This window comes from Solanum verrucosum, unplaced genomic scaffold (assembly GCF_900185275.1).
Source record: "Solanum verrucosum unplaced genomic scaffold, falcon-dt-bn FXZP01000064.1, whole genome shotgun sequence".
Classification (NCBI taxonomy): domain Eukaryota; kingdom Viridiplantae; phylum Streptophyta; class Magnoliopsida; order Solanales; family Solanaceae; genus Solanum; species Solanum verrucosum.
Window position 1 is genome coordinate 2,286,339 of NW_026020144.1, and position 11,245 is coordinate 2,297,583.

General features: G+C 33.8%; 1 protein-coding gene and 1 pseudogene across 1 annotated transcript; both read left to right on the plus strand.

Annotated features, from left to right (window-relative positions):
* The first annotated feature begins 971 nt into the window (after positions 1-971).
* Positions 972-6,137, plus strand: LOC125827575 (probable methyltransferase PMT28). The gene is made up of 8 exons (XM_049506873.1): positions 972-2,169; positions 2,247-2,396; positions 3,117-3,387; positions 3,478-3,570; positions 4,134-4,308; positions 4,612-4,854; positions 4,985-5,179; positions 5,594-6,137. Exons 1-8 carry the CDS (start codon positions 1,165-1,167, stop codon positions 5,790-5,792), a joined length of 2,331 nt encoding a protein of 776 aa, XP_049362830.1. The 5' UTR covers positions 972-1,164; the 3' UTR covers positions 5,793-6,137.
* An 874-nt stretch (positions 6,138-7,011) lies between these two features.
* On the plus strand, positions 7,012-8,079 carry LOC125827855 (F-box/WD-40 repeat-containing protein 1-like; annotated as a pseudogene).
* Positions 8,080-11,245: the final 3,166 nt, after the last annotated feature.

Genomic DNA, 11,245 nt, shown 5'->3' on the forward strand with positions numbered 1-11,245 from the left:
TTCAAACCCACTCGTGGAGTTACACCGAGTTTATTGTTGAAATAAGTGATATCTTTTATCCTAATTAACATGATTAAAGTTTTTAAATGACTTCATTTTATGGGTAACTCTCGCCAAACTATTTTTTTAGTTAGCCATAATTACCAAAATATCATTTATCAAACTCTTCAGATATATTAAATGATTAAAGTAACACTTAATGAAAATTTTGAACATGGTTTGAATAAATTTTCGCATTATATCTATAGATAAAAATGGAATGAACAATTTGATACTCTTAAATAAAGTAAATTTTATAAACACATCTTTATTTTGAATATATATTCACCATTTTTTATTTTTCGATGTCCAATAAAAGACATACGAGAGATTTTATTGGTTTTCAATAATTTTTCAGTAAGTCTCTCAATAGGATTCAAATTTGTACAATATGGTCAAACTTGAATAAAGACTGAAAAATATGACTCATTTTGATAATAAACTCGAATTAGGGAAATATGATGATAAAAATCTCAAGAAATTTCAAAGACACTTCCTTATATTATGTAAATCTCTTACATAATTATATTCAAACTTATGTAATAGTCAATCCAAACAAGGATCAAAAACTAATAAGCTTGAACTAAAAGACTTGATAAAAGATAGTTCGATATACTAAGCTCTCATCGCAAGGAAGAATCAGACATTCCAACAATACTTGTCTGCTCCTTCTCTCTTTGAAATTACATTCTAAACTAGGGTAATCTAATCTTTATGTTAAAATTAAACTCATATATATATATATATATAGTGACAGCACCAACAAGGGTTGTAATGAAGTGGTAAATACTCCTTCATCCTTAACCAAAAAGTCTCGGATTCGAGCCTCCTTGGATACGAAGTCATCTTTGTTAGAGAGCGTTTTACCCCCAATCTGGGATCCGATGGAAAACCAATCCAATGTGGATACATATATATAGTGACAGCCAAAAAGAGAACAATTTTTAAATCTACTAATAAATCTTGACTTTTACTTAAGTTTCTTTAGTTAGAACATCACTTCACTGTCAATTCTCTCTTGAGCTGCCAAGATTATTGTTTTGGGGTAAAAAAAGATTGTTGCTTTTCTTGTTTTTATGGAATTCTGATTTCTGGGTATGTCTCAGATTTTTGTTTGAGTTTGAAATGAGGAAGCACAACACAGCTTTAACAAGATTTGGGAGAAAGGTAAAAGGTTCATATCAATCTTATGGTCTTGGTGTTAAGTTAGCTGCAGTAGTAATTTTGGGTCTTTGTTTTGTATTCATTTGGTCTGTGTTTTCACCTTCTTCTTATTCAGTAGCCTATCAAAGGGACACTTTTGATGATATTAGAGAACCTATCTCATCTGCAAATAGGAAAAAGGTTACATCTTTGGTTCCTTCAACCAAGAAAGAACAACCCCATAATAAGAAATTGAAACATAGATCAAGTTCTGGTGAGAAAAAGAAAAGGGTTGATAGGTCTTCTTTGCCTTCAAAATCTGGTGGTTGGCATAAGAATGATAAAAGTGGAGTTGATAGGAAGAGAAAGGGTGAGGATCTGAAGTTACCAAAAAAGGCTGATGAGGTAAAGGAACAAGAATTGGAAGGATCTGAAACTGATGTGTTGGAGAAGGAGAATGAGGAAGAGAAAATAGGAAATGATAAGCAAGAAGAAGAGAAAAAAGTAGTTGAAGTTAAAGAGAATGAGAAAGAAAAAACAGAAAATAATAGTAAACAAGAAGGAGAAGGAGTGGATGGTAAAGAGACTGAGAAAGAGGAAATAGAAAGTAATAAAGAAGAAGAAGGAGAAGGAGAAGGAACAGTAGATGGTAATGAAGGTAATGGTGAATTAGCTAATACTGAGGAGTTGGATCAAGAGTCTGCTGAGAAAGTGGAGGATGAGGATGAGAAAGCTAAAGATAATGGGAAGAAGGATAAGAATTTAGGACCATTATTTGATCCAAAAGCACATTATACTTGGAATTTATGTAGCACTAGAAGCAAGCACAATTACATTCCTTGCATTGACTTTGAAAGTGCCAGTGGAAAGTTGCAGAATTATCGGCATCACGAAAGAAGTTGTCCTAAAGCACCTCAAATGTGTCTTGTTCCCCTTCCTCCTGGTGGTTATGAGACTCCAGTAAGCTGGCCTGAGAGTAAGTCAAAGGTATGAGGAGTCAAGCTCATCTTCAGTAAATTCAGCTTTATCTGTTCTTTCTTATATTAAATTCATAATATTTACAGATACTTTATAAAAATGTGGCACACCTGAAACTAGAGGCATTTGTTAAGAAAGGGAGCTGGGTGGTGGAGTCTGGAGATTATCTCACTTTTCCGACGAACCAATCTATACCCAAAGGTGGAATTCAACACTACCTAGATTTCATAGAAGAGGTGAGTCCCTTTTATTGACTCTTTGTTTGTTTCTCTAACAATTGCAGTGCTGAAAGGTCTAACGATTGTCTATGAATCTTCATAAATCATATGTATATATTTTCCTTTGCATCAAAATACAAAGACTATATACGGTCCATCTTAATGCTCTGTGTAGAGTTACTATTGTCTTAAAAAATTACCTAGCATTTCTCACTTCCCATTTAGTGGATCATAAACAAGCTGGGATGGAGTTCCACCATTTCTTCTGCTTTCCCCTACATCCCACCTTTTTACAGCATTTCACTAATTCAATTGTAGACTCTGGCATGAGCTAATTCAAACCAGTCATGCTTGAAAATCTGCCAAAGCTGATCAGTAATGTAAAAACAGATGGCTATTATTTTCTGCATTCTCCTGACACAAGAAGCATCTTGAGCTGCTTTACTCTTGTACTATGATCTCTTTCCTTTGTAGAGAAGATGAAAGATGACTTGTCTTCACCACGCAGTAATGCTGGTGCGATTTCTGGTTGTAGTTGATTTGGAATTGATTAACTCCTTGTTAATTATCTTTCTCTTACTGAAGTTGCTAGATTCAAACACTAGGTGTATGCCTGGCTGATTTGAAATAATACTGCTAACTGTAGTATGATTATTTACTTATTTAGTTGTCAGTTGAATGCTACTTGCAAAGTCTCTCCTTGTGTTTGATGTGTGAATTGATATTGGAGATTGGTAGATGGTACCAGACATTGAATGGGGGAAGAATATCCGTGTTGTGCTGGATATTGGATGTGAAGATTCAAGCTTTGGGGCTTCTCTACTTGAAAAAGATGTGTTAACACTTACTCTAGGCTTAAAAGATGACCTTGTGGATCTAGCACAAGTTGCACTTGAGCGTGGTTTTCCAGCAGTAGTTACCCCATTCGGAACTCGGAGGCTTCCCTTTCCTAGTGGTGTCTTTGATGCTATTCACTGTAATGATTGCCATGCATCTTGGCATTCTAATGGTTAGTGTTAAGTTATTGCTAGAGATTTTTTTTCTTGTTTTATGTTTCTTTTTCTGTGATATCAGGAGATTTAATTAAGTTTACTTTCAGGAGGAAAGCATCTTATGGAGATGAACAGAATTTTGAGGCCTGGAGGTTATTTTATTTTGTCTTCAAAGCACAGTAGCATTGAAGTTGAAGAAGGTTTGTCCTTTATTTATGTTAAAGGAAAACGGCTTCTGTTTTTCTTCTTTCTTTGATGAAAATAGCTATTTCGTTACACTTTTGCACGTTATTTTATTTTGTCTAATGAATAAATACTTTCCTGAATGATGACAACTCCTTTAGCGGACCTTATCTTCCTACAGAAAAAACATTCCACAGTGGACACTTGCCCTCCACTGTCATGGATATAACGAAATCATCCCTTCTAATTTCTCATTCAATGTCAAGCTTCTTGTTTTTGCTAATGTGGACTATCTGATATTCTCATACACTCCCAAATGATCTGCTACAGAATTCATGTTATTTTCACTAAAGAAACTCTCGATTTGGATGGATGGATCATTTTTTGGCTTGTAGCTTGAAATTGTCTTGCATTGTTATCAAGTCTTTTTCCTTTGTGAAACTTGAAAGACGAGCTATCATTTTGATTTCATCCTTTTTAAGATATTCAATTTTGCGTGCTTTAATTTTCTTTTCAGCGTGTATTTACGAATGCCTTTTTGTAAAGTACTCATGCTCATAACATCAACCTTCTTCTCCAGCTATGTCCACGTTGACAGCATCAATCTGTTGGAACATCCTCGCTGATAAAACTGATGAAATCAGTGATATCAGGATTAAGTTATACCAAAAACCACAAGCAAATGACATATACCAATTGAGAAGGAAAAAAGTTCCACCTCTATGCAAAGCAAATGAGAACCCAGATGCATCCTGGTGAGTTGGAAAAGCTTGTGTTGTTATACTTTTCTCTCTTTTGCTCTTTTCAGTCAATTTGCATTTCCTTTGCACATACTTCCGCTACTGCACATGGACGAGTAATCTTGGGAAAATAAGTGCACAACTCCATCATTGTATATTTGTATGTCATCACACAAATAAGCTACAACTCTCTCAGAAGTGGTAGAACAAGCATGATTTATGATAAACCACGAGTCAAAGACACATTAGTTCTAAAATTGTCATGCTTCTTTCTTTATCCTCTCAAATGTTAAATTCCAATTACCTTATCCGCAACAGGTATGTGCCGATTAAATCTTGCTTGCACACAATTCCTGAATCCATAGAACAACGAGGAACCGAATGGCCTGAGGAGTGGCCAAAGAGACTTGAAACTTATCCCGACTGGATGAACAATAGAGAGAAATTGATCGCAGACAGTGAGCACTGGAAAGCTATTGTTGACCATTCTTATCTAGTTGGCTTGGGTATTGATTGGTCCAACATTCGGAATGTAATGGATATGAAAGCCATCAATGGAGGGTAAGCCCCTATCTTTGGTTAATCTGATGAAAGAGTCTCAAACATTAAAATGTTATTGGCTCTCCCTCCTCTTTTAATTGTAATATTGTGCCTCAGCAAGGATGCTAACAACTGAGAAAAATATACACAGATTTGCAGCAGCTCTTGCACAGCAGAAGGTGTGGGTGATGAATGTTATTCCTGTACATGCACCAAACACCCTTCCCGTAGTCTTTGAAAGAGGACTTATTGGCGTGTACCACGATTGGTGTGAGGCTTTTGGTACTTATCCAAGATCATACGACCTTCTACATGCAGATCATCTCTTCTCAAGGCTTAAGAACAGGTTACATGACCTTTTCTCCTTTATTTGTTCCTTTGTTTCAGTTTTCCCCTCATAAAATATATGGATGATCCTGTCTTTCTTGATTATGAATCAAGACGAAAAGTCGGACGTACTTGTTCAGTTCAGGTCTACTTATGGCCATTCTTCTATCTGAAAAAAAGAATATTGCTTTAAAAAGGTGACTCATAGTCTCTTTTCGAGTATTATCTATCCAGTCGGTGTGTATGAACGAACAGCTTCCACCTCTTTTTGGGCTATATTCCCTTCTTGTCCCTCATACCCCTTTCAGCAATGGTTACCGTGGCTTCCAAAAATCTTCTTCCGACCTCTGGAGGTGGTCTGTCAAGTTTGAAACTTTCCATTTCCAGACTTCAAATTTTCTTCATAGCTAATTAAGTTGTTCATTCACTGCAGGTGCAAGCATCCCATTGTGATTGTGGTTGAGATGGACCGTATATTACGGCCTGGTGGCTGGGGAATCATACGTGACAAGGTCGAAATACTTGATCCATTAGAGAAAATATTGAGAAGCTTGCACTGGGAGATACGAATGACTTTCGCCAAAGATAAGGAAGGCATCCTTTGTGCTCAAAAGACAATGTGGAGACCTTGATGAATGCTTAGATGCAAGTCATCTGATTATTTGGACTACAGATTACTGTCATTTTCCTGCAAGATCTGCTGGTTATCTATACAATATTATCTATACTCGAGTAACACAGTGCCATTCTTGCCAACAATTGTGTTTCTTGGCCTCCCTCTTCACATATTTCAAAAGAAATAGTCGTGGATCCAGAATTTAGACGTTGTGGGTTGTGAGTTCGGAAATGTATACCAAAGAATTAATTCATTGTTGGAGTGTTTTCTAGCAAGTAGTGTGCAAGTCATATATTTTTGCTCTTACCATTGATTGACTACTGGTATATTTGTGCATAAATTGAAATCTGTTTTACATGTTAAGAGTATATTATGTGAATCTTATACTGTGGTGTGGTTTCACAAACTATTTTGTTGTGTTATTAATCACAAATTTGATAGTAATGACAGGAAGTCGACAATTAGAGTAGAAGGTTAGTAAGCGATCAACATTGTTTAATTTCCTTATTAGTGTCATTCTTCTTCATCTTCTACTACTATGTTACAGCCAGTTCTTCAAATCATATTGCTTGCTAGCCACTATAGAGCTTCTGGATGTTTTGATAACCAAAATAATGATAACTTGAAAAAATGTTCAATTCTTTTGTGATTTTACCATCAGATTTGTGATTAACAACACAATACAACAAAATAATTTATGACATAATACTCTTAACCCGTTAAAAAGATGGAAAAATTATATAAATATACAACTTAAGATATCATAATTTTTAAAATTTTCTTACCAAATAAATGTTGGTAGGGAAATTAATGAGTATCAAAATATGTGAAGAGACTATAATAAATAAAACACTTGTCAAGATTAGAATGGGATATCCTTCAAAATTGGACTGGAAAATAATGTACTACCATCATGTTTGGAAAAAATAATAGTAACTCTTTGTTTTTGTTTTTTAAAAAGTGGACATTTATTTTTAGTATACAATATAGAGGTCAATAAAATGATTTACTTTTTAAAATATAAAGGTCCATAAAAATGAAATGTGGGATGGCTACTATTTATGTATTTTCCTTTTTCTTTAAAGATAAATTTAGAAAAAAATTTAATGGCAGTAAAATTAACTATTGTAACAGATCTGAAGGATAGGAATGAGGAACTTTCTTCCTTGTTTATTTAAGGAAGCAGAATTGCTTCTGTTGTTTTCAATTTCTTGGCTTTCCCTAATAATAGTTTGATGGATGATTATGTAGCTAATTTTCCTGAGGATATAGTGAATGAGATTTTGTTGAGGTGTCCTGTCAAGTCGATGTTGCGATTCAAATGTGTCTGCAAGAATTGGTATGTCCTTATCAAAACCCCTGATTTCGTTCAACAACACTTGAAGAAGAATTGTAGGTCACCAAATCACTTGATTTATGATTATGATAATGGTGATGATGATGATGATTACTGTGGTCCCATGACTTTGATTTCTGAAGAAAATTCCCAAACGTTCCTAGGTATGCAATACCTCATAGGTTATGTGGACGGCTTGTTCTTAATGTACGGATAAATTAATAGTGCCATTTCTTGTGCATTGTGGAATCCTGCTACTAGGGAGGTGAGACCACTCCATTTCCCATCACCCATAATGGATTCTCCCATATTCGAGTACTCTCCTAACTTCGGTTTGGGAATAGACCTCTTGACTAATGATTATAAAGTTGTTTACTTTCTTGACTATGAAGCAGCAGTCTATTCGTGTCGTAGGGACTCATGGAGAGTTTTCAAAATTGAAGATTTCGACAAACCACCCCCATTTGACAAAGAGGTGAGACGCACATATGGTACTGCTTATTTGAATGGAAATTATTACTGGCTGCTAATTAATAACAATATCAGCACCATTCTTTTATTCAATTTTGGGAGAGAAATGTTTGAAGAGATTGAAGGGCCAGATCTAGATAGTAGTGAACATCCTTTAGTTTTTTTTGATGATTCCATTGCCATCTTGAACACCTCCTCAAAAGTGGAGAAATTTTTTTATTATGATATATGGGTAATGATCCAACCAGGGGTTTGGAACAGACTTATTACCTTTCAATGTTTCCCAGTTATTATCTCTTGCTATGATAGCTCTCTCATTTTTGTAACTAGAGCTTCTCGACTGTTCTCCTATAATGTTCGGACTAACAAGACAAGACATCTTGGATTTCATTATTCGCGCTTGAAAGATGGTGCAACATATGGTGATGGTGGTTGTGGGGTTTATTATTATAAGAAAAGCTTAATAACAATTAAACAACAAGAGTTGGACCATTAACTGAAGTGCTAGTATTGTTTTAATTATGTTCACTCAATTTCATAGTTTGCATAAAGTGTTCGTAATTGCAATATCTATCCACATTTTCTCATGCTATTGTATTGTATCTCATCCCCTTCTATGGTATTGTATCTCATCCTCTTATGATTACTTCTTTCTCTGTTAATCTATCCTTAGTTAATATGTTATAACTTATTCTAGGTTAATAACTTGTATTCAGTAATTATAATATATATCAGTGTTTGTGTTGGAAAAATAGGATTAATTTGTTTCATAGTACTCTCTTGTTTCTCTCATATCCATATAGTATAATTTTACAAATAAATAGCCCACATAATAAATCTTGGGCCAAACTTTTATGCATCAAAAACTTCCAGATCACTATGTATCAGATATATACACTTCTGTTGGGCCTGTTCCACACACACAAATAAACATTCACCAATAACAGTCTAAAAGAAATTGAATGCAGTTATTATTTATATATTTTTCTTTAAAAGAGTACATTCTCTAACGACCGTCTAAAATGAAATTGAATTAGTATAACTATTTTATTTTTATTTTTATTTTTATTTTTAAAAAAAAAAATTCTCCAACTATTGTCTAAAAGAAATTGAAGGTTGTTATATTATATATAGTATGATTGTAAAATGTTTTCTATAAATAAACATTCTCCCATGACAGTGTAAAAGGAAATGAATGTAATCACATTATATATATATATATATAGCATATGAGTACTATTTTTCTTTAAATAAACATTCTCCATTGATGGTGTAAAAGAAATTGAATGCAATATATATATATATATATATATATAGTCAAAATTTACTTATATCAAATGTAAATCTTCCTTCCTTTTTCCCCTTTTCATGAAAATTCAACATAAGTTTTACTCTCCGATATAATTAATAAAAATACTAAGTAGTACTACTTTTGTTTGCACTGAATCATAAGTTAAAAGTCAAAACTGAGTACCAAATTAAATATGCACGTACGTACGGTTGCTATTTTAAAACATGCATGCATCATGAATGATTGTAAAAAATAAGATTCAACACCAATTAATAATTTGAGAACTTGTTAGTGTGGCCATAAAATATATAATTAAGGCAAGGGATTGAATTTTGTGCCACGTTTGTATCAGAATCTTAAATGCATATGTAAGTAAAAAGTTGATTAATATTATTTGCAAAGAAAGAATATATATATATGTGTGTGTGTGTGTTTGGAAATTAAGCTTTTAAGAAATATACTTTAAAAGGTTAATTAAATGGTAAACTTGGATGCATGGGTTTATGAATTTGGCAGCAACAATACAAACTTGTTAATTATTCCGATCCCACTCTTTCTTTGATTTTGTTTGTTCATGCGTTTAATGTCTATTTTAATTATTATTAATTAGTTCTCACATATTATATTAGCTAGTCATTAAAATTGGAGATGCCATGCATAGTAAACCTCTGTGTGTTGATCGACGGTTTACAGTGAACTCCCGAATACCCACATAGGGTGGGAGGCCACTGTATGACAAAAGCCAGGTGATTAAAATCACTTTGACAACTTGTTAATCTAATGAACATTATCAAAAACAAGTAAATTCCAGACATTTTTAATTTTCTGTTGTACGTTGTGTGTAACTTATCTTATATAATGTCTATTTATGTTAAATTATTAATACAGTATTTAATATTTATGAAGGGAAGGTTATATATAGTAGTAACTTACTATCGTCTTATTGGGTTATTGGATACTAAAAATCGATAACTCAATAATTTTCTTTATAAAACCCGTTAATCCAATAACATTTTTTTCTGTTCGGTTTTTGCACACCCCTACTATATTATATAATGTAAAAGCATTCCATCTTCCACATCCAGCTTTTCCCAACAGGGTTTATGTCATGTCTCCAACAAAAAACTAGGAGTGGCCTCCATGCACCTATGTAGTGGGTAATGCAAATCCAGCTTTAAAATAAGCATACAAGGCTAGGAGTGGCTTCCATGCACATAGTGGCGTACGCAGGATTTTTTTTTAAACGGTGTCACTTTTAAAATGAGAAAAATAAATATTAAATTTTTGTATATAAATTATAAAACACAATTCATGTATATTATTAATCTTTTCTAAAAAATAAAATAAAAATATATTATAATTCTTTTCAATGAGTTTTTTTTTTGTGAAATGTATTCAAAATAATTTCATTCAAAGTAGATGACTTTCATTCAAGATTCTTTCTTGAACACGACCTGATCTATGAAATTTCAGCCAAAACCAACTAAGCTACACGCATCTCTTGTTATTAAAGGAGTGTCGTCTATAACATATATAGATAATATATGACTTACTGTGGTCCCATGACTTTGATTTCTGAAGAAAATTCCCAAACGTTCCTAGGTATGAAATACCTCATAGGTTATGTGGATGGCTTGTTCTTAATGTACGGAAATATGAATAGTGTCCTTTCATGTGCATTGTTGAATCCTGCTACTAGGGTGGTGAGACGCTTCCCTGACCCTCTACCCATGATCGATCAATACCCTTACTTCGGTTTGGGAATAGACCCCTTGACTAATGACTTTAAAGTGGTAAATTTTTTTCACTTTCCGTGTGACCTTGCAGCAGTCTATTCCTGTCGTAGGGACTCATGGAGAATTTTCAAAATTGAAGATATCCACAAACCACTATCCGTAGTTGACGTGAAACGCACATATGGTAACGCTTATTTGAATGGAAATTATTACGGGCTGCTAACTAGGAACCATATCAGCACATTCTTTTATTCAACTTCAGGAGAGAAATGTTTGAAGAGATTGAAGGGCCAAGATGGTCGTGAATATGCAGATGGTATGATGTTGCTTGATGAGTCCATTGCCATCTTGAACTCGAAAATGAATCCAAGATTTCATTATGATTTATGGGTAATGATCCAACCAGCGGTCTGGAACAAACTTATTACCTTTCAATGTTTCCCACATTTTATCTCTTTCTAAGATAGCTCTCTCATTTTTATATCTAGAGCTTCTCGACTGTTCTCCTATAATGTTCGCACTAACAAGACAAGACATCTTGGATTTCAACATTCGCGCTTGAAAAATGATGGAGCATTTGGTGATGGTTGTTGTGGGGTTTATTATTATAAGGAGAGCTTAATAACAATTGAATA

Coding starts and splice junctions, on each gene's coding strand:
- LOC125827575 (XM_049506873.1), top strand. CDS start 1,165: ATGAGGAAGCACAACACAGCTTTAACAAGATTTGGGAGAAAGGTAAAA. Junction 3,388..3,477: donor TGCATCTTGGCATTCTAATG/GTTAGTGTTAAG, acceptor GTTTACTTTCAG/GAGGAAAGCATCTTATGGAG. Junction 5,180..5,593: donor TTCTCAAGGCTTAAGAACAG/GTTACATGACCT, acceptor CATTCACTGCAG/GTGCAAGCATCCCATTGTGA.